At 39.4% G+C, this 27,744-nt stretch overlaps 1 protein-coding gene and 1 long non-coding RNA gene across 2 annotated transcripts; one reads left to right on the top strand and one right to left on the bottom strand.

The window, feature by feature from the left end:
- Positions 1 to 42: 42 nt before the first annotated feature.
- On the bottom strand, positions 43 to 26,476 carry EEF1AKMT1 (EEF1A lysine methyltransferase 1). The gene is made up of 5 exons (XM_043991310.1): positions 26,374 to 26,476; positions 19,995 to 20,149; positions 12,409 to 12,491; positions 2,330 to 2,610; positions 43 to 234 (listed from the first exon to the last, which is right to left on the bottom strand). Exons 2-5 carry the CDS (start codon positions 20,139 to 20,141, stop codon positions 89 to 91), a joined length of 657 nt encoding a protein of 218 aa, XP_043847245.1. The 5' UTR covers positions 20,142 to 20,149; positions 26,374 to 26,476; the 3' UTR covers positions 43 to 88.
- On the top strand, positions 6,276 to 20,102 carry LOC122745853. Its single transcript, XR_006355496.1, has 3 exons — positions 6,276 to 6,409; positions 16,275 to 16,329; positions 20,042 to 20,102. It is a non-coding gene; the product is annotated as an uncharacterized LOC122745853 (long non-coding RNA).
- Positions 26,477 to 27,744: the final 1,268 nt, after the last annotated feature.

Here is a 27,744-nt window from a genome sequence, read left to right as displayed (position 1 = left end):
TGGAGATGCCTGTTTAGTAGGAGTATTAGGAATCGGTTAAAAGAAATAGAATATAATTTTATTGAGGACATTCTCTTGCATTATAGTGCTATGAACAGCTAACTTCAGAATTCAGTCCAGAATCATAATTAACATAACATCGAAACTCATTTGCCAAATTTCGACTGTGTTTTGGAATAAATTTGCACATCTTCACTCCAAGAAGTTCTGTTGCTTCTTTCTCCATGATGGCACCTGACAAAATGAGAATAATATCAATCAGAATCAATTAACAGGTATTTCCTCAGAGCACAGAGACTGTATGTGTGTCCAACACTGTTAAACAGGGGCTACAAAAAATAGTATAAGATACAGTCCTTGTTTTTGCACAATTGAAGCTTACACTCAAAGGAAAGAATGGTTTTGAATTAGATTGTCCAAGCTTTAGAACTGGATGACTCTACTACTTATTAATCTTAATAGTTAACGTGTGGTTTTATTTCTCAAAAAATAAATATCTACATACCATAGACAACAGAATTTCCTAGTATTAAACCTTTATGTACTTACAAAATATACAATTAACAAGTCTCATTTTTTGGTGACCTCCCTCAATGTTTAACACTAGGTGGCACCCTACTCACCCCTAATTCCAACTCAGTCTAGAACTATCTGTTTTCAGTAGCAAAAAATTCATATTTTTTGTATTCAATTTTGGCAATTAGAGTAGCTAAAAATGTATTGTAATGGATGGTGTACAGACTGTATTTTCTTAGAAAGCAGCAGAGGGCTACTATTTTTCACAGGCTAAAAAAGAGGAAAAATGAATTAGTATTAACAGAAATTTGAAGAATAATTTGTATATTCACACAAAAAGTAACCTCCAGGCATGTTCTTGTCCTGTTGTCCCTGGCCTTTCTACAGCTCTCTACCTCACCTTCTAGAAGTCACCACTTCTGACATACAAACGGCATTTGTTAATTATTTAGAGTGTCTTCAAGTGACAATGGACTTCCACTTTGGGCTCTATTTTGCCAGGTACAGTGCTATCTCCCACTCTTTGAATATGGGGAGAGGCATCAGAGGCACACACACCTCTCATGCACTTGGTACCTCTTCTATACACATGGAACATTTTACACTGTACAGTGGTAATTTATATTTATGTATTTATCTGCCTATGAGCACCTGGAGGATAGGGACTATTTTACTCTTCCTTGATTCCCTCTCTAATTCTGGCATAATGCCTTGCACATAGGAGGGACACAATAAACTGATAGTTTGAAAAGTTTACAAGGAGTCATTTAAAATTAGAAAAGAAGAAATATGGCTAGGCTTTTTTAAATGAGAAAAGAGCAATCTTGAAAGTTATAGAGCAGTAACCTCAACTTTGTTTTAATATCTTCAGGGATATTCATCAGTCAATTTGTAGTCACCTAGAAGAACAAAAGGTATGGGTAGCAAATACCATGTCCTTATTAGATCAATTTGGTTTCAAACTAAGGGTGACAAAGGGAAGAAACAGATGGACTTAAGAAAGACATTTGATATGGAAATGTTTTAATGATTGCACATGTATAACCCATATCAGATTGCTTACTTTCTCAAGGAAGGAGGAGAGAGGGAAGGACAGAATTTGGAACTAAAAACTAAAAAAACAAAAAGAAAAACGATGAATGTTTAAAATTGCTTTTACATATAACTGGGGAAAAAGAAAATATTATTTAAAAAAGATATTTGATTTTATATTACGTGACTAAAAACAATCAACATTTGGTATTTATTCATAAATATACACCATCAACTTAGAAGGGTATAATTCTATTATACAGAAAAATTGCCTTTGTAACAGAAGTACATATACATACCTGGAGGATCTAAGTTCACCATTTCATGGTTGGCAAAACTGGAGTAAGGACAATGAAATTACACCTCAACAGCATTAGATATTATATGAATGAAGGCTAAAGTATTTGGCTAAGAAAATTATTCCAGAAAGAACAGAATAAGAAGCAGTCAGTGAATATGGGAAAATAGGAAGTAATGATGGTGTATGTACCCAGGGATACTGGGGGGAGGGGGTCAATCAAAACCATATTATATTGAGAAGATTAATAGCCACTTATTTTGTTCAAAGCTCCAGGATACTGACAAATCTCAGAACACAAATACTAGGAACATGTGTAAGTGTACATTTTTATAGCACTTCAAAGCTTTATAAAACCATTTTAAATTAATCTAGTAACTCCTGTACATACATAAAAATGTATTATCATCAGTTTTAATAAGATAATTATGAGAAATCATAAAATATTTTGAAGAAACTGAAAGGCCTGGAGACATACAATACCTGTGCAAAGCAGAATCTTTCCTTGTGTTAGATACTTGATAGTTTCTGCTGTTTTTCTGAGACATTCTTCAGAAAGGTAAGGTGGATCAGCAATAACAATGTCAAAACTATGTGGAGTAAGCTTTTCAGGCAAACTTAAAGGATTGTTGTAATCATAGTAGATGAATTCCTCTCCATATACAGCAAATCTTTTGTCATATTCCAAGATACACACTGAAAAGTCTTCACTATTCAACTCTCTCAATTTCTGGTAAACACTGGGGGCACTGACACATGCTATCCTGGAAGTAGAGAATGAACAAATTCATAAAGGGTTTCCTAAAGTAAACCGAGACTATCAAACATCTATTAAGAACAATGGCTTAGCAAAAAGAAAAAGGGGGTGGGGGCAGCTAGATGGCACAGTGGATAAAGCACTGGCCCTGGATTCAGAAGAACCTGAGTTGAAATCTGGCCTCAGACATTTGATACTAGCTATGTGACCCTGGGCAAGTCACTTAACTCTCATTGCCCTGCCAAAAAAAAAGAAAGAACAATGGCTGGGATTTCCATTGAGCCTTTTTTTGTGGGTTAAATACCGAATTTTTATTCCAGAAGCTGGAGTTTTTGAGTTTATCAAATAGTAGATGACTATAGTCATCTACTACTTTGTCTAGTGTGTCTAACCTATTCCACTTATCCACCACTGTATTTCTTAGCCAGTACCAAATAGTTTTTTTTTTGTTTTTTTTTTTAGTGAGGCAATTGGGGTTAAGTGACTTGCCCAGGGTCACACAGCTAGTAAGTGTTAAGTGTCTGAGGCCAGATTTGAACTCAGGTACTCCTGAATCCAGGGCCGGTGCTCTATCCACTGCGCCATCTAGCCGCCCTCAGTACCAAATAGTTTTGATGACTGCTGCTTTATAATATAATTTTAGATTTGGTATGGTAAGCCCACCTTCCTGTGCATTTTTTTCATTAATTCCCTTGATATTCTTGACCTCTTTTTCTTCCAGATGAATTTTGTTATTATTTTTTCTAGCTCTATAAAATACTTTTTGGGTAGTCTGATCGGTATGGTATCGAATAACTAAATTAATTTAGGTAGAATTGTCATTTTTATTACATTGGCTTGGCCTATTCATGAGCAATTGATATTTTTCCAATTATTTAGACCTGATTTTATTTGTGTGAAGTGTTTTGTAGTTGTTTTCACAGAGTTCCTGGGTTTGTCTTGGCAGGTAGACTCCCAAATATTTTGGTTTGTCTACACTTATTTTGAATGGAATTTCTCTTTCTATCTCTTGCTGATGGGCTTTGTTATGTGGATTTACTTTATATCCTGCTACTTTGCTAAAGTTGTTAATTGTTTAAAGTAGTTTTTTAGTGGATTCTCTAGGATTCTCTAAGTATAACATCATATCATCTCCAAAGTGATAGTTTTGTTTCCTCCTTGCCTATTCTAATTCCTTCAATTTCTTTTTCTTCTCTAATTGCTATAGCTAACATTTCTAGTACAATATTGAATAATAGAGGTGATAATGCACATCCCTGTTTCACCCTTGATCTTACTGGGCATGCCCCTAACTTTTCCCCAATGCATATAGTGCTTGTTGATGGTTTTAGATAGATACTACTTATCATTTTAAGGAAAGCTCCATTGATTCCTATGCTCGCTAGTGTTTTTGTGTATGTGTGTCTCTAGTGTTTTTAATAGGAATCGGCCAAAGCTTTTTGTCAAAAGCTTTTACTGAATTGACTGAGATATTCATATGATTTCTGCTAGTTTTGTTACTAATGTAGTCAATTCTGTTGATCATCAAGCCTTTTTTTTTCAGAAGATGCCCTTACTCTAGCTTCCTATGAGTGTATGCTTCCATTCGATTATATAAAAGACAAAAGACAGTGAAACCACCAGCAGTTGTAGTTTAAAAAGTACTATTTGTAACACTTGATACTACCTAATATTGAGAGAATATGGTATTAAAATCTGCAATAATGTTGAGGTCTGAAAATATATATAAAGTGGCTAATAACAACCAACAACTTAAAACATCAGGAACATATTGTGAAAAACCCCTGCTGTAAATGGCACAAAAGCTAAAATCTCCCTATTGTTTCCATGTTAGTCCTTTCCTATTTATTTCAAGTATATATAAAACCCCAAATTGAACAACTGTTTTTATTCTTTAAATCTTCATAATTTTGAAAAAAGAACTCTACCATAATTCCAAGTTTCCAATAAGGTACCCCAACAACTTTCTAACTTATGAATCAATGTGCACAAATGATTTGGAACCTTTGGTTATAAAGTTTAAAAAATCTGCTATCCAGAAAACAGCCATCCCTACCTGTACTCATGCTTGCCAATATATTGGATTCTAAAAGTCTGTTTTGTAAGCTGATTATCTGTAACTTGAAATGTATTCTTCCATACAACTGTTATAGGCATGATTAAGTTCTTTAGGCCTGTCCACAAAAATCTTTTCAATTTAACGTACCCAAAGTAGAGAACCTAATTATTATGTCACTCTTGAGAGAGGGAGAAAATTCTGAGCAATAACAAAAACAGAGGCTAAAAGGGGCACAGGAGAACAGTGACTTTACACACACATACACACAATGTACACATAAAACCTCATCAGATCCTCATAACAACCTTGTGAAATAAGTGCTGTTGTTACTTACACTTTACAGATCAGGAAAATCAGGCTCACACAGGTTAAGAGATAAAACTAGGAATGACGGTGAAGAGGTGAAAGAGGGAAGGTGAGAGTATAGCCTTCTGCATGTGTCATAGAGCTAGAAGTGACCTTAGAGGCCATTAAGTCCAACTCCCTCATTTTAGAGATGAGGAAACTGAGGCACAGAGAGGCAGAGTGACTTGCCCAGGGTCTCACAGCTAGTAAGTATCTGAGATGGGAGTTGATCCCATGTGCTCTGCCCTACCCCAGGAGGCCATTTGCTTGAATGTTAATCCAACAGAACCCTGCTGATTTTCTCTGTGTGCTCTCGCTTTTTAAACCTGGAGATCTTCTAATGCTTCCCTTTCCTCCATGTTTTTCACTTAGTATCACCACCACCCCTTTCTGTCCTGTGAACTATGCACCCCAAACTTCAGAATGGGTCATAAATTCCAAACTTCTCTACTCTGTAATTTCTTCTTTTTTTTTGGGGGGGGGGGGTGAGGCAATTGGGGTTAAGTGACTTGCCCAGGATCACACAGCTAGTAAGTGTCAAGTGTCTGAGGCTGTATTTGAACTCAGGTCCTCCTGAATCCAGGGCCAGTGCTTTATCCACTGTGCCATCTAGCTGCCCCCTCTGTAATTTCTTCTATAAGCACATAACCTTGTTCACATTTTTCATGGGTTTTAATGCTAGTAATTACAGTAAAAGGGTTTATCCTAGGATACAGAAAGAGAAAGTTACAAAAGTTTTAAGTCTTAAAAAACATATAGGAGTGAAGTGCTTAGCATTGGTTTTCAGTGAACACACAAAAGGAGTTAAACCTTGGTCTTTCTTAGCTCCCTTAATATCCACTGACCTCACTCTTTTATTTCTTCTCTCTGGAGTCAGCCTGACCTCAATCCTGGTTGGCTGTTGTCCCAAACTCTTAGGCTTCTCGCCTGAGGTATATTCAGGACAAGGCTGCTAGAACTGTCTTACAAGTTGAGTGCAGGACCTCTGAGTCGGCCCATGGAGCCGTGGAAGGCTCAGAGGCTCTGATCTCTCATAAGCACCACCCCTTACCCTTTGTTAAATAACTAAACTGAACAGAATCTCTAAAGTCCCTTCTGGTACTACAACCCTATGACCCAGCTCCCCGACAGTGTCCTCCCATAGCCTTTGGCCTTTCTCGCATGGATTCTCCAGAAGCCTCCTTCACCCTCAGTGGCTTTGATCTCAGTCTCGGTCATTTTGCCTAAAGCAAATTTATTTGTCAGTTGTTCAGATGCCTTTCCTTCTGTCTCTTAGCTATGCTTCACCACTTGTTCCAGTTCCAGGTCAGTATCTGAGCCTAGTTTCCTTCTAGAAGTCACATGGCCTAAATGACAGATACTACTATCCCAGAAGAGCCTGCTTCCTCCACAGCTGTTCCCTGTAAGTATCAGATTGGCCCTCCTATTTCAAAGCCTACCTGTCCACCTTCCCTGGACTTCCCACTAAGGCTAAGATGACAGAGGGATACTGAACTAAAAAATGTTCATACTTTTCCTGGATTGGGGTTAACAGCTTCACTTATTTTCTCTGGTTCCCTTTTTACTGATAGAATTTCAAGTGCCAGAAGGAGGGAGTTTAGGATACTGTAGCTAAGTCTAAAATATAGCCAATTTTTATCAACAACAAAAGGAGGGGATTAAGCAAGATGGCGGGGGAAAGACATTAAGCTCACGGGGCTCCTGATACAATAACCCCAAAAATAGCAATAAAAGAACCCTTGGGGCAGAAAAACACACAAAAATACGGGCTGAGAGTTTTCTCCAGCTATAGATAGATTTCAGAGGGCCGTGCTGGGCCACAAATAAAGCCTATCCCCACAATCAGGCCTACACACCAGACACCCGTCAGAGGAATTTGCCCCAGTGCCTCTGAATCGGCTGCAGCACCAGCGTCTTCTGGAACCGAGCAAGCGGTCGGACTGAACGGCTGGCCTGGGGGGGGGGGTGGTAAGTGAAGGGGTCCCAGTGGATTGGGGGGAAGGATTCGACTGTCCCACCCCAGCGGGCAACCAGGAAGAAATCCTGAGCGGCAGGAGACCCAGGTGGGGGAGGGGAGCAGGGGAGCAGTCTCATCTGAAGCTGAGAACCACACCACAGAAAGCTTTGCTGGTTGGTTTCTTAGTAAATAGGCCTGAGGTTATCTCCAGACCTGAGAACAGGCCAGGTGAGATTAAAGCCTGCCCCGCCCCCAACCCAAAATACCTGGGACCCTCTGAAGCTGAGAACAGGAGCAGAGCCGAGAAGCAGCCCCCCACCCCACAGTGGAGAGTTTAAAATCAAATGAAAGCGAGGCCAGGCAGACTGAGAAGAAGCCCAACCATCCCCCAGGCCACGCTGTAGCTTGAACAGTGTGTCCTGGAAGCAGCGCCACACTTTCAGAAGGAGTTAAAAGCCAAGAAATAGTAAGCCAGGATGAGCAGGCAGAGAAAGCAGAAGACCATTGAAAACTTCTTTGGGGGTAAGGTAGGCCACAATACAACCTCAGAAGAAGAAGATAATAACAGAGTCAAAGCTCCAACATCCAAAGTTTCCAAGAAAAATATGAACTGGTCTCAGGCCATGGAAGCTCTCAAAAGGGACTTTGAAGAGAAAGTAGGAGAGATAGAAAGAAGATGTAGAAAAAAGGAGGAAAGAATGGAAAGGGAAATGAGAGCGATGAAGGAGAGTCATGAGAAAAAAGTCAACAGTTTGAAAAGCCAAATGGAAAAGGAGATTAAAAAACTGTCTGATGAAAATAACTGCCTAAGAATTAGGATTGAACAAATGGAAGCTAGTGACTTTATGAGAAACCACGACACAGTAAAGCAAATCCAATTGAATGAAAAAATAGAGGGCAGTGTGAAATATCTCCTTGGAAAAACAGCTGACCTAGAAAATAAATCTAGGAGAGATAATTTGAAAATCATTGGACTACCTGAAAACCATGACCAAAACAAAAGCTTAGACACCATCCTCCAAGAGATTGTGAGGGAAAATTGCCCTGATATTCTAGAAGCAGAAGCTAAAATAGAAATTGAAAGAATCCACCGATCACCTCCTGAAAGAGATCCCAAAAGGAAAACCTCCAGGAATATTATAGCCAAATTCCAGAACTCCCAGGTGAAGGAGAAAATACTGCAAGCAGCTAGAAAAAAGGAATTCAAATACTGTGGAGCTCCAATAAGGATAAAGTAAGATCTAGCAGCTTCTACATTAAAGGACCGAAGGACATGGAATATGATATTCCAAAAGGGCAAAGGAACTGGGACTTCAGCCAAAAATCACGTACCAGCAAAACTGAGTATAAATTTTTCAGAGGCAAAAATGGGATTTCAATGAGAAAGAGGTCTTTCAAGCATTTGTGATGAAAAGACCTGAACTGAATAGAAAATTTGACTTTCAAATACAAGATCCTGGAGAAGCATAAAAAGGTAAACAGGAAAAAGACTTCATGAGGGATATTAAAAGATCAAACTGTTTACATTTCTACATGGGAAGATAATGCTTTGAAATCATAAGAACTATCTAAGAAATTCAGGGGCAGCTGGGTGGTGCAGTGGATGGAGCGCCTGCCCTGGACTCAGGAGAACCTGAGTTTGGGTGTGACCTCAGACACTTGACAACTGATAGCTGTGTGACCCTGTGCAGGTCGCCTGACCCCGGTTGCCTCACCAAAAAACAAAACAAAACAAAACAAAAATTCTTCACAAGAAATTCACAGAAGACAAGGCTGAACTGAATATGAAGGGATGATATCTGTAAAGCATTTATGTTTTGTTCTTTGTGGGGCAGACGGGGAGGGGTGTCTTATGTTTGGGGCTGGATTTGAGCTTGGGGGGCTTCCTGGGTCCAGGGCTGGTGCTTTGTCCACTGTGCCGCCTAGCTAATCCATGACGACATCATTAAAATAGGGTTGAGGTGTAGGAGGAATAAACTGGGGGAGGGAGAAGGGGAGAGATGGTCTGGGGAGAGGTATTTCACATGAAGGAAACAAGAAGAAAGCTTATGGAGGAAAGTAGAATAGGGGGAAGGAGTCCTGGGGAGTGAGAATTGGCCCAAAGAAGGACTAACATACATACTCAAATAGGTATAGTAATATACTTTTGCCCTGGAGGGAGGGAGAAAAGGTGGGGGGGGGAGGGCAGGAGGAAAGGGCAGATTGGGGGAAAGAGCAGTAAAAAGCAAAACACTTTCAAGGAAGATGAAGATGTTCTGCATTACTGCACCAGTATGACATACTGAATTGCTTGATCTCATAGGGAGGGTTGAGGAGGGAGGGAGGAAGAAAAATTTAGAACACAGAATTAGCTCAGGGACCTTGATCTCATTGGAGTGGGCTCATGGAGGGAATAGCTTTCATACCCAATTGGGAGGAGCAATCTATTTGGCCCTGCAGGAAAATAGGAGAGGAAGAGGACAAGGAAGGAAGGGTGAAAAAAAGGGAGTGCAGAGCGAGGGAGAGGATAGTCAGAAGTAAGGCACCTCTGAGGAGGAATAGGTAAAAAGAAGATAGAGTAAATGTCATGGGAAGGGAATGGGATGGAGGGAAATAGTTATGATGATTGACTATAATGGCAAAATGTATGGTACCTACTTTACTGGGCTTTTGTGAAGAAGATTCTCTGTCAAGTTTAAGGTTGATATAGAGGTTGTAATGAACAGGATGCTATGGGGAAAACCTGGAGAGACCTACATGAGCTAAAGCAGACTGAAATGTACTGTATACAAAATAACAGCAATAGTGGGGGATGATCTGCTGGGAAGCATGTAGTTATTTTCAGCAAGGCAATGATCCAATGTAACCCTGAGGGACTTATGAAGATTGCAGCCCATCTGCAGAGAAAGAACTGATAGTATCTGAAAACAGATGGAAACACATGTTAAAATTTTTTTTTCATTTCCTCTTTGACAATTCCTTAATCTGAAGTTCTGGGTTTTTTGACTGTTTTCTCTCACAACTAGATAATATGGGAATGTTTCCATGACTACTCATATATAACTTATTTTGAATTGATTGAGTTCTTGTGGGTAGGGGATGGAAATGGAGGGGGGGAAGAGAAGTTGGAACACAAAGTTTTTTAAAAATTGATGTTAAAATTCTGTTTTTATGTATATGTTGGAAAATATAATTCTATTCAGATTAAAAAAAAAAACACAACAAAGGGAGGGGCGGCTAGGTGGCGCAGTGGATAAAGCACCGGCCCTGGATTCAGGAGTACCTGAGTTCAAATCCTGCCGCAGACACTTGACACTTACTAGCTGTGTGACCCTGGGCAAGTCACTTAACCCCCATTGCCCCACAAAAAAAAAAACCAAACCAACAAAGGGAAATTCTGCAACAATTTTCCATGCTTCTTCCCTCCTAATAGAAATACTGATAACTGATGTTGGCCTTGGGTAGGTTGTTGGGGGCAAGGTAGCAAGGAAGGAAAGCGGGGTGTGGGACATGGAGAAGAAATGGCAACCAGAATCCCAGAGAGCCAATTTTCCCTCTTCTCACTTTTTCCTTTTCTTCCTTCTCTCTACTGCCTCCCAACCACTGCATATCTTCCTGCTAATTAGTTCTGGGACTAAATGAGGTTAGCTAAGTAAGGAAAGAGGAGAAATCCCTATAAGTACTAGGGAAATAATAATAACAATACCTATTATTTATATAACACTTTAAGGTTTGTAAAGCACTTTGCAAACATTATATCATTTTATCCTTACGATACTCCTGGGAGGTAGATGCTATTATCTCTATTTTACAGATGAGGAAAGTAAAGCAAATAGGGGCTAAGGGATCTGTCCAGGATCACATAGCTAGTAAGTGTCTGCAACACTTACTGAAACAACTGAACTTAGGTCTTCCTGACTTCATGTCCAGGGCTCTATCCATTGCATTACCTAACTGCCTTTGAGAAATATCCACTAGATGGGCATTTGTATATTTGTTTATGAGACATATACAGGGTGTCCCAAAAGTCTCAGTTCAGTTTTAAAATTTAATAGCTTATTTGGCTAAAAGAGCTATTAATAATTATAGTATAATAGTTAATATAACATTATCAATAGCTATTGTTATAGTGATTATATTATATTAGCTGTTATTAGCTTAATAGTAATATAATAGCTATTATTAATTGTATATTAATAACTATTATTAGCTTAATGTCAATGTAACAATAGCTAGTTATTAAATAGTTATTATTTAAATAGATATTATTATAATAGGTATTACATCCAAGTAAGATATTAAAGCTTAAAACTGCACTGAAACTTTTGGGACACCCTATACAAGTCAGGCCTATGAAAACTGGGGGCTGTCTCTAGTTTGCTTTTTTTGCCAAATAAAACAGGGTCAGAATGTTACATATCTATATTTGACTAGTTGCACAAAATAATTTGTGACTTTGGAAACCACTGTGAGCAAAACGCACAATTTGGCGGGGGGGGGGGGGGGGGGGGGCAATGAGGGTTAAGTGACTTGCCCAGGGTCGCACAGCTAGTAAGTGTCAAGTGTCTGAGGCTGGATTTGAACTCAGGTCCTCCTGAATTCAGGGCTGGTGCCTTTTCCACTGTGCCACCTAGCTGCCCTGAAAATGCATAAAATTAACAAGGAAATAATTATTGATTGATGTCCTTATCCCTTTACTCCTAAACCCCAGGTTGGCTTTCCCTACAGTTAGGAATGCAGATAAGTACATAGAGAGGGCCCAGAGCTTTAAGCCCACCTCTTAGAAGTTGGAAGAAAAGCCAGATTTCTGGTCTTTACTCTTTAAAATTGAGTAGTCTGGGGTTGGGTCCAAGTTGCTCAAGGATCTGTCTCAGAGCTAGCACAAACCCTGGTGTGACTCCTATTTCATGCCTGAGCCTAAATAACTCCCTTTTGCATTATAGATATGGGATTGTTAAAAACCAAAAACAAAGATAAAATTGCTTCATTAAAAACTATTAGATATTGGATTATTGTATTAGAGGTACAAAAAATAGTGACTCTGGGAGAAAAACAGATATTTTTTTATTTTCTTGATTTATAATATTTGATACAGAATTAACTGCCTTAATCACAGTCATAAGGTTTCATCCAAGTCTATAGCTATATATAAAAGGCTATTCTTTTTGTTTGTACCATCACACAAAAAGATACTACCCTTGGTCTTGCTCATTTCAACCCAGTATCCTGAAAAAAAGAATCCAAAGGCTCCTATGAATTCTAACAAACATATTATTTAGCTATGAAACCACTATTTTAGTTTTAAAAATACAGAAAATAATTCTTCAGTAAATATTTTTTTAAAAAACTCCTTCTAAAGTCTAGATATGGAAGAAAAAAAAGAACCTAAAGACAGGGAATTTTTCACTAAGAAAAATTACTATTGACAATAGAGTTGAGAGGTGAAAAAAGTTTTTAAAAGTTACCTTCCACCTTTACCAGCAGCCATAATAGCTTCAGTAGCTAATCGCAATGCTGTTTCATCGCTGTACCAAAACTGACTCAATTGCTGTGAAAGGGAAATGGGTAGAAATCAATTTTGTTGTTTACAAATTAAAGCTTTTGCCATTTAAAAAAGAACTTCCCTTTACAAATGTATAAAAATCACAGCAAGAGGCATTTTTCTGGAAAACAATAATCCAACCCTGTGTTTGTTCAGTCGTGTCTGGCTCTTCACAATGCCATTTGAGGTTTTCTTGGCAAAGATACTGGAATAGTTTATCATTTCCTTCTCCAGCTCACTTTACAGATGAGAACCCGAGGCAAAAAAGGTTAAGTGACTTACCCAGGATCACACAGCTAGCAAGTGTTTGAGGCCAGATTTTAACTCAAGAAGATGAGTCTTCCAGACTCCAAGCCTAGCACTCTATCTACTGCACCACCTAGCTGCCCCAATGCAACCCTATACATGGATACTAAACAATGACTTCACCAACCTGCATTTCCTGGCATTAAGTTAAATAAAAGAATCTTTTAGACTGACCCTCCATACATGTTCTTTAAGGTTTCACTAACACCTCCCAGTTCTTTAGATCCTCAAATAACACAACTGGACCACAAGGTGGTGGTACTAAAAACATCATAAATGCAATTACTGACACATCAAACTTTTTTTGTTAGTGAAACATACACAATCCTATGCCTCCCTACGTCCCCCCCCAAAAAAAACCCCTCCAAATTTTCCTCTTCAGATAAATAGCTTCTTTGTTGGTAGTTGAAGAAATATACATCTGTATCCAAATACATTAATACAAATAATTAATATGTTTTTTAAACTAAGATCTGAGAGTAAACTAATGATCATCTAAGGTACAGCTGTGTGTGTCTGAACATACACCTTCTTTTGCTACAACTGGGGTATGTACGCATTCAGAACTAGTAAGACCTGCTTGGAATGGTGTGTAGTAATTAATATTTGTGACTGAGATCTCTAAATAGATGACAGTAAATTGGAAGACAAGTGGAGAGTTTTGCCAGCTCTGGGATGAATCAGAAGTAATTATTCAGGGAAGAGTTACTCAAATCTATTATTAAAAGGTAGGAAGGACTATAGATACTAGGGATAAGATAAGGTTTCAGGCACTTTATCTACACAGGCAGTGTTGCTGGCCTTCGTGGACATTCCAGTACCTAGCACAGTACTATGCATATAAGTAAATGCCCAATAAGTATCAGCTGAATTGAATCCCCAGGCAGAGATTCATGGGTTCATAGAGTATTATTAGCACAGGAACAGACTGTGGAAAAAACATTTAATTCACACTCTATAATTCACAGATGAGGAAATGACACAGATATCCTCAGATCCAGGGTGCAGACTGAAACATATATATCTAGGTCTAGATATATTTTGGATATGACCAATGCAGGAATTTGTTTTGCTTGTCTATGTATATTTATTACAAGGGCTTTGTTTTTTCCTTTTTCAATGGGAGGCAGGAGTAGGAGGGAGATAACAGGTTTTTATAAAAAAAAATGTAATTTAAAAATAAAAATTACTTTCATGAAGTTAGGGTCCAAATTAGAGAGCTATGCCAGTCTGTGAGATGATACAATAACCCTACTCCTAGATGAACCTCTGGAATTTAAAAGCAACTGAACTGTGAAAAGCTGGGAAAGTCTCAAGAAGGATATAGCAATGGCGCAGTGGTTAAAGCGCCGGCCCTGGATTCAGGAGTACCTGAGTTCAAATCCGGCCTCAGACACTTGACACTTACTAGCTGTGTGACCCTGGGCAAGTCACTTAACCCCCATTGCCTGCAAAAAAAAAAAAAAAAAGGATATAGCATCTTATATACTAGAGGTATATAACACTGTGATGAAATAACCACTGATGAAATCAAGAAAAGAAACTCCTGAACTGTCCGTGGTAGAGTGCTCAAGGAGAGCTACAGTTGTGCTAGGCCTCTAAAGCAGTGCATTACTGGGCCACAAGCAGTCCTTTAAGAATCACAGGCTCATAGATCAAGAGCAAGAGGGCCTCTGCTCCAACACTCATTTAAGAGAGGAGGAAACAGAGGCCTGGCACACAGCAGATGCTAAGTAAATGCTTGTTGACTTGACTTAAATGACTTGCTTGAGGTCACCCAGGTGATAAAGGGTAAGGGCTGTGACCTGAACCTAAGGACCAATGCCCTTCATTGCATTACACTCCTTCCATAAGGATACATCTAGAGCAAAGCTTCTTAAACTGTGGGTCATGACCCCATGTAACTGGATGTGGGGGTCACGAAAAATCTGGCAACATTAAAGGGTTATATATACCGATTTTATGTACCTATATACCCAGGGTCATGTAAAAATTTCTCATGCGAAAAGTGGTTGAGAGTGGGAAAAGTTTAAGAACCCCTGATCTAGAGTGACCAAACCAGCTAAGGAATCCTATCCACTGTGTAGGAGGTTCATGCCAACAGAAGCCCTTCACATGAAAAGATCCTTTGAAGATGGTAGAGGATATTCAGGAATACATTTTGGATGTTGTGCATTTTTAAGTTAATCTGATTTCTAAGGAGCTAATAAATTCTTGACTTTCTTTAATAATAATTTCATTCTTTATAAGGTGGGGCAGTCAACAGGGAGGGAGTTAGGGGGATTCTATTCTAGCTATGATTCTCACCAACAAGTAAAAACTGATTGCTGGGGTGGAAACGATGGGGAACTCTGGAGGGAAGTGGCCATTCTTTCCTAGAGTTTGTGATAGAGAAGGAAAGGGAAAGCTGGACAAACTGACACACACCTTAGATTTGGGGAGAACAGATTTCAAAGGGCTTGGGAAAAGGCTATATACAACTCCATGGGCTAAAACTCTACAAAGAAAATCAGCTAAAGAGGGATGGAAAATGTTCAGAATGAAAGTTGGACATAAATGAGAAAATTGTTCTCATAAGGAAGAAAACTGGGAGTTATCTGAAGAGATAATACTTGCTCAGAGAACTTACCAACCAACTTAGATTTCCCCCCTTTTAAAAAAATATTTATATATTTATTATTAAAAATATTTCCTCCTGTAGCCTTCTCTTCCCCCCACCTTCTAGAGAGCCATCTCATGACAGATTTTTTTCAAAAAAGGAAAAATTCAGGAAAACTGATCAGTACATTAAAACACTATGACAATACAAATCTCTCCCTTCTACCTCTGAAAAGGATTGGGGGGGCGGGGAGGTGTGTCTTCTTATATCTTTTCTTTGGCGTCAGTCTTGTTCTTTATAATTTTACAGCATTTAGTTTCAATTTTTTTGTAGTGGTACTTCTTTCAATTTATATCATTGTTTTCTTGGCTCTGCTTATTTTACTATACATCAGTTCATGTAAATCCTTCCATGATTCTCTGTATTCATCACAACTGTCATTTCTAACAGCCTATTATATTCATGTATTGTATTTTGTTTAGCCACCCCCAAATGACAGGCATCTATATTTTGTTTCTGGTTCTTTATTACCAAAAATATAAGTGCTCTTATAAATATGTCATGTATACGAGGTCTTTAAAAAAAAATCATGACCTCCTTGGGCTTAGTAGTAGAACCTCTAGGTCAAAGGGTATGGATAGTTTAGCCACTTTCTTTGTATATTTTCACATTTCTTTTCAAAATGGTTGTATCAATTTGTAGCTCCACCAACAATGAATTAGTGTGCTTATTTTTCCACAAATCCTCCAATACTGACTATTACCATCTTTAACATGAGAATAAGAATAAAGAACTGACCTATGGTTTTACTGATACAGGGAACTCTTTGGTGAGGTAGCTTCTACCAATGCAGGTTAACATCTTCTCTGATCTTATAATTTTAGAGTTGCCAAGAGATGTCAAGCTACCCAGGCAGGGAACCAGATTAAAATGTAATAGGTAAGTATTTAACAAATAAATAAAAATACAACATAGATATATTAATTTGTGGTTTCTAAGTTAAATGACTTGCCCAGGGTCACAAAACCAGTATGCATCAGGGGTGGAATTTGAAAGAACGTGTTCTGGTTTCAAGCCCAGCTCTCTATCTACCACACCATGTTGCCTCTTATATATGTGTGTGTGTGTGTGTGTGTGTGTATGTGTGTGTGTATACACACACATAGGTAGGTATGTATAAATATGTAGGTACACAGAGTTAAACTTCAGTTATGTAGCAACTGATACCCTCTAGCAACCATTACTGGGCTGAATAAAGTTCAGGGATCTGGAAAAAAGTAACTTGTCATGAAAAGCCAGGGCTGAGAAACTGAAGGCTGGTGAAGCTCCTAAGCAGAAAAGCTGATAAAACTATGACAGGCTGTGCAACACGGCAAAGAAATTGGCTAGCAACAGGGAGAGAGAAAAGCAATTAGAGCTGAGAGGGAAAGGTGGAAAATGCAAAGACCATGAAGAGAGAGAGGAAAGCAAAGGGAGAACAGGTTGAATAGACCTTAATCCTTAAGCTTAAAACAATAAATAAATAAAATAACTGAAGGGAACAGAAACAGACAAGTAGGACAGCTTTGAAAGTTTTTTATGTGTTTATTATATTTATAATATATTTATTATGTTACACATGTTATATGATATACAATATATAATATACAATGATATGTTTATTATACACTTATATACTTCAAAGGAAAAGCAAGCTTTAGATACTAGAGATTCCAAGTTTCATGTACAATCCTCTTCTTTTTACATTCTACTTTGTATATGAAAATGATCATTTTGTTTTGTGTTTAAGTTCAGAATTTTAAAAAATTAAATCACTTAATTCTGACTTTGCTTACTTTAAAATCAGTTAATCACAACACTCCAATCGGTTTCCTGAAGTGCTGCTATGCTTGGATTTGAGCAAACTAAAAGAATTTCTTAAACATTATAGCTTTGAATATCAGTAGAAGATCAGAAACAAATGTTTAAGACATGAGAGAAATTATAGCTGGGAGGAAACCAGACTGAAAGCATAAATTTAATAAAAATTAAAAGATGCTACACTATATTATTCACAGTACTACTGTTCCCAATTATCAAAAGATCAGTCCTAGAGATGGTCTCAGGCACACGCTTTGTGTGTGTTAAGCCACAAAGAAAGTATCAAAGGCTTCCTGAATCAAAACCTAGTACTCACTATGCTAAGCTGTGAAAGGGGGCTAACAGAGGGAAAATAGAAATTAATAAGATCAGAAAAAAGGGAAAAATTATTTTGCTCCAGGCAATGTCATAAATAAAACAGATTTGTGTGGCTTCAGCACAAGCCTCTAAAGTAGATTTTGTGAAACACTGACTCTATCAGGGTACCCTGCAGTCAGGGATCATAAAGTGATAGGGATAGCATACACATTCAAAACTACCATGTGTGATAAGTGAAGGAGAGAGGTGAAAATAAAGTCCTATATGATTTCTAGAGGAAAATATTATCACTAAATGGGGATACAGAGTTGGGTATCATTCATGAAGAGGTAGCAGTTGAATTCATGGGAGTGAATGGAACTGGGAAGAGGGAACTTTTTCTAGGTCAAAAGGCAATGCCTCTGTAGAACAAGAAATGGCCTAGGAAGCAGGAAGAATTGGGTCCTGGTTTCAAGTCTCATCTTTACACTGTGTGACTCTGGGCAAGTCACTTAACTTAGGCAACTCTCTAAGACTAGAAGTTACCCAGCAGGTGCTCATCTCTAAGTCTGGAGGGAGTTTCCTCATTTGGAGCTAATCTGGTACCCCCTCCCTAAAAAGAGAAAAGACTCAGATTAACCAGGGATTATAAAAAGAAAACAAAACAAATTTGGTGACTTTTAGAGGGAAAAAGAAGGTAAAATATCACTTAATTTGTCCATAAAAAACATCTAAATGTAGAGCACATAGCCCTTCTAACCCTGGGTAAATTTTAAACCCTGTGAAAATGGAAACCTGAATTGTTTATCATGAATTCACTTCACAATTAAATAAAATTAAGGCTTCAATTCTATGTGAGAAGCTTATTTTGACAACTTTCCTGCTTCCTCCAAAACTTGAATAGGTAAAAGTGAAAATGGATGGGAAATATTAAAGTGGGATATGTTCATAATCTCTTATATGCGAATAATTTCTTGAGCCCATGTTGGCCTATCACAGTAGGAGTTATTAAAATATATCCTTCCTTCCTTCTTTTTTTTCATAATAATTCACAGTTATCCTGTGAGAAGTTACACAAATTTATCACCCTCATTTTACAGATAAGGAAAATTGCCAAGGGTCTCACAGCCAGTAAGTAGCAGGGCTGGGATTTAAATTCATTCACATTTGCTGTTAAGCATAAGTCAATTACTCAATCATTTATTTAATCAAGAGATATTTTTTAAGCACCTACTACGTGATGGTCACTGTACTAAGTACTGAGGATACAAAAAGAGGCAAAAGATAGTCAATCCCCTCAAGGAGCTTACAATGTAATAGGGAAGACAAGATGCAAACAAATATGTACTAAAGCAAGCTATATCAGAATAATAAGGAAATAATTAAATGAGGAATTAGGGAAGGTTTCCTGTAGAAAGTGGAATTTTGGTTGGGACTTGAAAGAAGTCAGTTATTGGAACAGAGAAGGGAAAGCATTCCAGGAATGGGGGACAGTCAGAGAAAGTGCCTGGAGCCAAGAGACGGAGTGTCTGTTTGTGGAACAGCCAGGAGGCCAATGTCACTGGATCAAAGAGCACATGTTTGTGAGTAAGGTGTAAGAAGGATAGAAAGACAGGAGGGGGCTGGGTCATGAAGGGCTTTGAATGTCAAATAGAGTATTGTGCATTTGTTCCTGGAGGTAATAGGGAGCAACTGGAGTTTTTTGAGTAGGGGGAATGACATGATTAGGCCTTTATTTTGGGAAAATCACTTTAGTAGCTGAATGGAGAAATGATTGGAGTGAGGCAAGCAGACCCACCAGCAAGATACTGCAGTAATCAATTACTCAGTTACTCAAATAACTAAAATATAAGGCAAAACAAAGTAGAATACAAAAATGGCATAACAGAGACACAAAGTGTTATAGGAATCCAGAGGAGGGAAGTTTTTGAGAGGGTAGAATTGGGGATGTTGAGGTAGGAAAATCAAGAAGAATTTTGAGGAGATTCAAAGAACAGCTAGGAACTAGATTATTGCTGTTTTTCAGTTCTGTCTGACTCCTTGTGACTCCATTTTGGGGTTTTCTTGGAAAAGATACTGGAGTGGTTTGACATTTCCTTCAGCTCATTTTACAGATGAGGAAAATGAGGCAAACAGGGTTAAGTGTAACCCAAGGTTACACAACTAGTAAGCTCAGGCAAGATTTGAACTCAAGAAGATGAGTCTTCCTGACTCACTGTTCTAAATTATATGCTAATTTTTGGTGTTAGTCTTCTCTTTCCAACTTGGTGGTAAATACTCTATAGGCAGGGACTAAGGATGACCTATAATTCATTTGTATAGGCCCATTCAGTGCCTTGCAACAAGTTGGGCACATCACATTTGGGACCCTCAATAAATAATTATTGGCTTAATGACTTTTTCTTCCTTTAAAGCAAGATGTATGAGTCTAAAATGGATTTACTTACCCAATTTTCTTCTATTACCCCAATATTATATTTATTATCTTCACCAGGGTCAGTCATTCTCTGCTGCTGTTCGTCATAAAATTCCTGCAGAGCTGCTAGGGTATGGGAAGAAAGCTGAGGGATGTCATCATCATCAGAATCAGCCATTTCTTAAACTGATAATAAAGCATACAAGATGAATCAAAAATGTATTGTGTCTTATATAATGAACAAGTGTATTCATTCTTTCGTTGGCTTATACAGTTTAGCCTAGAAGTATCATTAAAAATTACACTGGTGGTCGAGGCAGCTAGGTGGCACCGTGGATAGAGCACTGACCCTGGAGTCAGGAGTACGTGAGTTCAAATCTGGCCTCAGACACTTAACACTTACCAGCTGTGTGACCCTGGGCAAGTCACTTAACCCCAATTGCCTCACTAAAAAAAAAAATTACACTGGTGGGGCAGCTAGGTGGCACAGTGGATAGAGCACCAGCCCTGGAGTCAGGAGGACCTGAGTTCAAATCCGACCTCAGACACTTGACACTTACTAGCTGTGTGACCCTGGGTAAATCACTTATCCCCAACTGCCTCACAAAAAAAAAAAATTGAAAAATTACACTGGTTAGATTTGTTTCTGTGCATACTGACCTTCTTATATACATAAGACGGTAGAACTGAAAAGTATCTTCAAATTCATCAACTCCAACCCTCTCATTTTACAAATGAGGAAGTGAGGCCCAGAGAAGTCAAGGTCACACAGGTAAGAGGCAGGGTCAGAATTTGAACACTAATCAACACACTTTTGGGGGTGTGGGGGGGAAACAACACACTTTTCATCTGTACCACCTTGATGCTTCCCATGGAAGATGAAGAGGGACTTCAAGGAGATGAGAAGGGACTTTAGAAGTATCCTCCTTCACTTTCCTCCTATGCCCCTAATCCTGTTTGTTTTTTGTTTTGCACAGGACAATGAGGGTTAAAAACAATTTACCTAGGGTCACATTTGAACTCAGGTCCTCCTGAATCCAGGGCTAGTGCTTTATCCACTGCACCACCTAGCTGCCCCCATGCTCCTAATCTTAAACAGCATTTCATAAATAAATGCTATTGATACTATCAGGGACCCCTGGATTATTGTAGTAGCCTCCTCATTGGTCTTAGTTCCTCCAGTCTCTTCCTTCTCCAATTCATTCTGCAGAGTTGGCAAATCTTTATTCCTAAAGCACTGACATGACCATATCAAACCTCTGCTAAATAAGGATGGATTGTTATAAATCTACCATGATTAATTAAAATAACTTACAGCAAACTCCCTGATGGAAGGTCAATCATTTCTTTGCATGCATTATATTTCATAACAGAGAACTAAAGGAACTATTTCCTCTTGTTTCATCCAGGACCTTGCTCCAGCAATAATCTCTACCTTTCTTATACATTTTCTATCTATCTTCTCCATAGCCCTTTCCCAACTCTCTCCAAACATGGCCAACTCTGTCCCCCAAAAGCCTTTTCTTTACCTTTTTTCCTCATCCAGCTATTATCTCATAAAGTTTGGAAAAAGTTGTCTACAATCAATGGAATCCACTTTCTCACCATCCATTCAGCTCTTGAAATCTGACTTCAGATCCTGACTCTCAATTGAAATATCTTTCTCCAGGATCAACAATGAATTCCAAGTGAATAATTACTCTAAGAGTCTCCCTCTAAGTGTTTATATGTGCATGCCAGGGTATTTGTGAGAGAAAAATATAGGGAAGTAGTATGAGAAAATAATTATTAATAATGAATTTCTTGGGGACCCAGGGATCTAGTTTTAGTTGGCTTTCTCTCCCCCTCACTTCAGAAAGGTCAATTCTTAGAAGGAAGCTTTAAGCCTGTTTAGGGCAAGCCCAAAGAATGGAGATAGACTCTTTTGTCTAGTTCAGTGAACTGAATCTCGATACTACACCTAGATAATGGACTTTGCCAGAGCAATTTAGGGGGTAGTCTTTTGGATACTTCCCCCAGATGTCATATGTAGAGATCATTTTGATGTGGACCACCCTCAAGTGACATTAACCAATGGAATTGAATGATGCTAACCAATTAGCTTTGATCAGTGAATAGTGACCTGCCTCTATCAAAAGAAGATAAAAACCAAGACCACTCGAGGGTCATGGGCTTCTTGGTGTTTTCAGCTTCCTGGACCCACTGCCGGCTGGTGAGCGCTCTCCTCTTAGGACAGGGTAGGCTGGTAGGCCATATGCTCTCTTCGAGAAAATATGGCACTGAGGCCTTTTTCCTGTCTGTGTTAACTGCCACGCAGTCAATTCTTTACTAATATTCAATATTAATTAATAATACTTACTGCCAAAATGGGTGCAATAGCTATTATTAAATAGTCATATATATTAGCCACAATAATTTTAAAAACACAGTTTAGCCCCAATAATTTAGCAAACACAGCTGAGAACAAAGAGATTTGAAGAATGATTTAAGGGGGCAGCTAGGTGGAGCAGTGGATAAAGCAAGGGCCCTGGATTCAGGAGGACCTGAGTTCCAATCCAGCCTCAGACACTTGACACTTACTAGCTGTGTGACCCTGGGCAAGTCACTTAACCCTCACTGCCTCAACCCCCCCACCCCCTCAAAAAAAGACAAAAAATTTAGGATTCTCTTTCACATTTGGGGATTGGTACTTAAAAGACTTCAGATTCTGAGGAAGAAATTCCAGTCTCTCTCTCCTTACACTTTCTAACATCAAAGCAGAAGGAATTCTAGGTCAAGCTGAGTCTTACACAGCACTAAAAGCACCATGGAACACTAATTTTTTTCAGAATTTTTATTATAGCAGTTCGTTTTTTCTTATTCTCTTCTCCTCCCTCTGCTATCAGTGGTGTTTGGAGAAGCTGGACCTGTTTAGGTAGGATCCCAAAGACATAGAAAAAGGTGACGTCAAGTGGAAATGGACAATATGATTGGATAGAAAGGAACTAAGCAAATGTCTGTGTTCAACAGGAAACTGTTATTTGGAAAACTCTACTATACAGTGACATGGGGGTTAGTATGGCCAGATAACAAAACAGACATGTCAAGGAACTACTAAAGTTTAAACCGGTCAACTAGATATTAGGATGGATAGATCTAAGAAGTAAGGGGAGACACATTTCTATAGCAGGAAAGTCAGTTAGGTGTGGCTACTACCTGAGTTAAGAAATAGATAACTCCAGAGGTCAGGACTATCATCCCCCCCCCCCAAAAATCCCCCTGACTCTCAGGAATCCTGCCCCCCCAAAAGGAACTTTCCATTTTCAGGTGGTTACCCCATCTATCCTCTATAAAAGCTTTTGCCTTCCTTCTGTTCTGGGAGGAGAATGTTTCTAAGCCATCTCTTCCCCTTGAGGCTAGGTCTTAGACTTCCCTCTAGGTCACTTTCTCTAGCTTCCAATAAAGACCATTTAAATTCTAATTGGACTGTGTTTGAGAGTGTAATTCTGCGAGAAAATAATGGGGTTCTATGAGACCCAGAGAGCCTGGCCAGACCTTTCTTAAGGCCAGCACAGAGTCAGGAGAATTTCAAAAGAAATGTAGTTGGACTTTGGACTGTGAATACAGAAAACAGAAATTACCTCACTAAAAAGCACACCTACCTGAAGGCTTTTTCCCTTTCGAGGGCTCCTTATGTTGACATCAGCATGTACTGCTCATGGACCACCCTTAAATCTAGTAAACCAATAGACCATGGATTTTGTGGTATTCATTTTATTTAACCTAATTAGGTTTAAAGCAATAAAATACTCAGTAACTGCTGGCTCCCAGAGACCAAACTTCTCTGCTCAAGGGCATTTGTGGCCTATAGTATTGTCCTTTTCTGTTTTCAGGCTCCTAACCTGACTCTCTGCAGCAGCCGTAACATTTTGAGTGGTTATTTCTTCTTTTTTTTCTTTTTCAAAGAATCATAATTTCTCCACAAATCTTATTAATGGACATGGGCAAGGGGTCCTGAAGCCTTCCATGTGTTTCACCCCAAATTTAGAAATATATAGTGTGATACAAAATTTTAATAAGGAAACAATAGATCAGATGACCTAGGGATCCTTACAAGTTCTAGCTACCTAGAAAGGGATGGTCAAATCATCTTACCTGCCTTACTTTTAGGCAAGTAAGAATTCAGACATTAACAGAGATCACCAAGTCTAGACTAGAATTCCCTAAGTCTTCCCTCATCATTTCCCACCTGTATTAACTGCTTTACAAATATTATCTCATTTGATGCTCATCATTTCCCACCAGGCTGCTCTCCTGAACACCATCAGTATCTCCAAAAACTCATCTTCCTGCAAGATGGCATCCACTGTGAAACTCATACCTCCTCACTATCCCTTGCTCCTAGCACCTCCTCCCTCCCTCTGACTAGGTAGAAGAAGGGCACTTCGAGCTCCTTTCAGATCCTCCACTTAAGGAAGGGGCCGGGGGCAGCCACCACATCATTTCCTATCCTTCCCCTTCACAAGGTACCCTCCCCTTCCTTTTTCAGCTTCTTTTTATGCGTTGTCTTCATGAATTAAATTGTAAGCAAGGTGGCAAAGTGGATAGAGTACCTGGCCTGGTGTCAGGAAGACTCACCTTCCTGAGTTCAAATCCGGCCTCAGACACTTTCTACCTGAGCAACTTACTTACCCCTGTTTGCTTCAGTTTCCTCATATGTAAAACGAGTTGGAAAAGGAAATGGCCAACCACCCCAGTATCTTTGTGAAGAAAATACTGAAAAGGCAGGGACTGCCTTTTGTTTTTCTTTGTATCTCTAGGATTTTGTACAGTGTCTGGCACATAGTAGGCAGTTAATGTTTCTTATCTGTCTGACTTTTGCGCCTGTTTTTTTTCATGTGTATCAGAGTTGTTTGTTTGCTTTATGTCTCTTCTCCCCTACTCTCACCAACTCCATGAGATCAAGCAATCTATTTTTTTTTAATCTCCCCTAGAACCAAGCATAAGGCCACAGAATCCAGAGCAGGAAGGGATATTTAAAAACATCTAGTCCAACTTCATTTTACAGAGGAGGAAAATAGCTTAGATAAGTAAAGGGACTTAATGTCACCCTGAACAGGGGTTTTGTGAAATCATCTTTTAAAAAAATTGTTATTCTGTCTTTAAACACAAAAAGGAATATTTTCATAAAAAGACAACACAAAAGAAGATTCTATCTGAATTTCCATTTCATACTATTTTTTTAAAAATTCAAATTCTACAAGTTACTTTCAAAAGCATTCCACTCATCTGTGCTTCCTCTTCTGTTCTGTGCATTTAAAAAAATTTTTCAAGGTATGTCTTTTTTTTTTGCCTATCACTAACCTCTCATCCTATCCAAAAGAAAAAACAAAAGGAAAAAAAAAACCTTGTAAATAAGTATAGTTAAGCAAGATGAATATAGTACTTATGTCCAGAACCCTGACTGTCCATTCCCTTCAAACATATTAAATAACCTATTATTTTTAAATTATGTATGGCAATTTCTTGAATGAAAAAAGATTTAATATTCCTAGGCTACATGTAATTGGAGGCCTGTATAGTCTAGATCTCTGAGTTCAAATTTCGGCTTTGCTAATATGTCACTGTTAGAACTGAATCTTCACCTGTAAGTTGTCAACAAGCACTTATTAAGCTCCTATTATGTCATGTCAAGTTAATAGGCATTTATTAAGCACCTACATTGGACCAGGCCCTCTAAAAAGCACTGGAGATACCAAGAATGGAAGAAAACAAAAACAAAAAAACAATCCCTGCTATCAGTTTAGGTCCAACGGGAAACAACATGCAAACAACTGTGTCAAACATAGATGATTAGATTAAATTGGAGATAATTCCAGGGAAAGGCACTAATATTAAGGGTTATTAGGAAATACTTCTTTAAACCACCTCCGAGGTGTCTTTCATCTCTAAACTGGTCGCTCTAAAGTGCCAAAGCCCATAGTCGAATCCACATGCTGAGGATCCCCAACCCGACTTCTCTCCCTTAACAAGCCGACGAAGGCCTAAGGGCCAGGGCACGTGTTTCCGGGGGGGGGGGGTAGTTGGAGCGCGCAGGCGCGTCGCATGGGGCACTGGGGGCCCTGGGATCCCGGGAGGAAGGCCGCTTCCGCGCTGCCTCGGAGAGCAGAAGAGGAAAAACAAACAGAAACGTCTTCTCCCACCCCAGCTGGTCCAATGGTAGAACGCCAGTAGACCCAGGAGGTCGAGGAGAGATCCGCGCCTTTCCAAGTCTGGGCCAGGTCGGGCTGGGGCAGGCCGGGCGGTAGCCGCCGCGCGTTCCCCCCGCCCCCTACTTTGAGCGCTCTTTCTCTCTCCCCCCCCCCCCCTCCCCACCAGATTCCTCACTCCCCACCTCCCTTGGCAGTCCGCGCACCACGCCCGGCACTCACCAGCCACGCGCGCCACCAACAGTTGTACGGAGCGCCGGATCGGAAAGAGTGGGGAAGTATGCGCCCCGAGGTCTCGTGCTCGGGCCCGGCCTTCGCGCGTGCGCAGTTTGGCAAAGAGGCTGCTGTTTCAGGGATTCTCGCTTGAGCGCTCGGTTCACCCTTCGTGTCTTTCCCTGGAGTGTCGTACTTTGAAGAAATCTCAACCACGTATTTACTCATCATTCAAGGGCACTGGCCTCCTGGCTGTTCCAAGAACAAGATTCTCCCTCTCTCGGCTCTGGGCACTCTCTCTAGCGGTCCCCCCCCCCGCCTGGAGTGCGCTCCCTCCTCTGCTCAGACTACTGGCTTTAAGTCTCAAATAAAATGCCATCTACTGGAAGCCTTCCCCAAATCCTCTTAAGTCCAGGGCTTTCTATCTGCTAAATTATTTCCTTTTTATCCTGTGTACAACTTTGCCGTTGTTTAGTCGTGTCACTATCTTGGCAAAGATATCGGAGCGGTTTGCCATTTCCTCTTCCAGATGAGGAAACTGAGGCAGACAGATTTGCCCAGAGTCACACCCAGGGTCTGAGGGCCAATTTTAACTCTGGTCTAACTAACTACGGGCCAGGCGTTTTAGCCCCTGCGCCATCGAGCTGCCTCAAAGCTTTTAATTTATAGAGACCTAGTTAGTGTTTAGTCGTTTCAGTTGTAGTGGTTTTAGGGGGTTAATAAATGTTGATTGACTGAATGAACCATCATGCCCAAGCCCTTCTCCACGAAGCCAAAGTCTTCCAAAAGCAAGTCTCGTTTTATTTGTATCTTTTGTGCCTAGTACATACAGAGCTTGACACATGGTAATTACATAATAAATTGCTTTAAAACCACTATTTTTTCTAGGATTAAAAAAAAAAACTACCCTTCATAGTCTGGTTCCTAGATACCTTTTCAGGCGTATTTCTCTTCTTCAGAATTCTTAAGTTCCAACCAAAATAAATTAGCCCAGTTTTCCTTCAACTCCATTTTTCCTCCTGACACTTGGCATTTAACGTAAGTCATGCCTACATTCCCTGAACGCACTGCCTTCTCATGGAATCTTCTTAGAATCGTTGTTTCCCTTCCAAGTTCAGCACAGGTAGCACCTTACCTGAGTCTCCTTCGCTGTCACCAACTTTTCCTTCTATTTTCAAAGTCTGTAATACCCCAGAATTGTGATAGTGGAAAGAACACAACTCCGGTTTATCCTGTATATACATTTTTTGGTATGTCATTTTCCCCAGAGACAGGGAGTTCCTTAAGGGCAGGGCCTGACTTTTGCTTTTGTGTGTATCCCTAAATCCTTAACACAGTGCCTGTAAAAAATGCTTGTTCCCTCATTGGAGTTGGAAGGTC

This window comes from Dromiciops gliroides, chromosome 3 (genome assembly GCF_019393635.1).
Source record: "Dromiciops gliroides isolate mDroGli1 chromosome 3, mDroGli1.pri, whole genome shotgun sequence".
Classification (NCBI taxonomy): domain Eukaryota; kingdom Metazoa; phylum Chordata; class Mammalia; order Microbiotheria; family Microbiotheriidae; genus Dromiciops; species Dromiciops gliroides.
Note: the sequence above shows the minus strand (reverse complement) of the source record. Positions and strands in the feature narration are given on the sequence as shown.

Excerpts from the sequence above, each read along its gene's own strand:
- EEF1AKMT1 (XM_043991310.1), bottom strand. The coding sequence starts at position 20,141 with ATGGCTGATTCTGATGATGATGACATCCCTCAGCTTTCTTCCCATACC. Across the intron at positions 12,492-19,994 it reads GGGTAATAGAAGAAAATTGG|CAATTGAGTCAGTTTTGGTA; the intron begins GTAAGTAAATCC and ends TCCCTTTCACAG. Across the intron at positions 235-2,329 it reads AAAGATTCTGCTTTGCACAG|GTGCCATCATGGAGAAAGAA; the intron begins GTATTGTATGTC and ends TCATTTTGTCAG.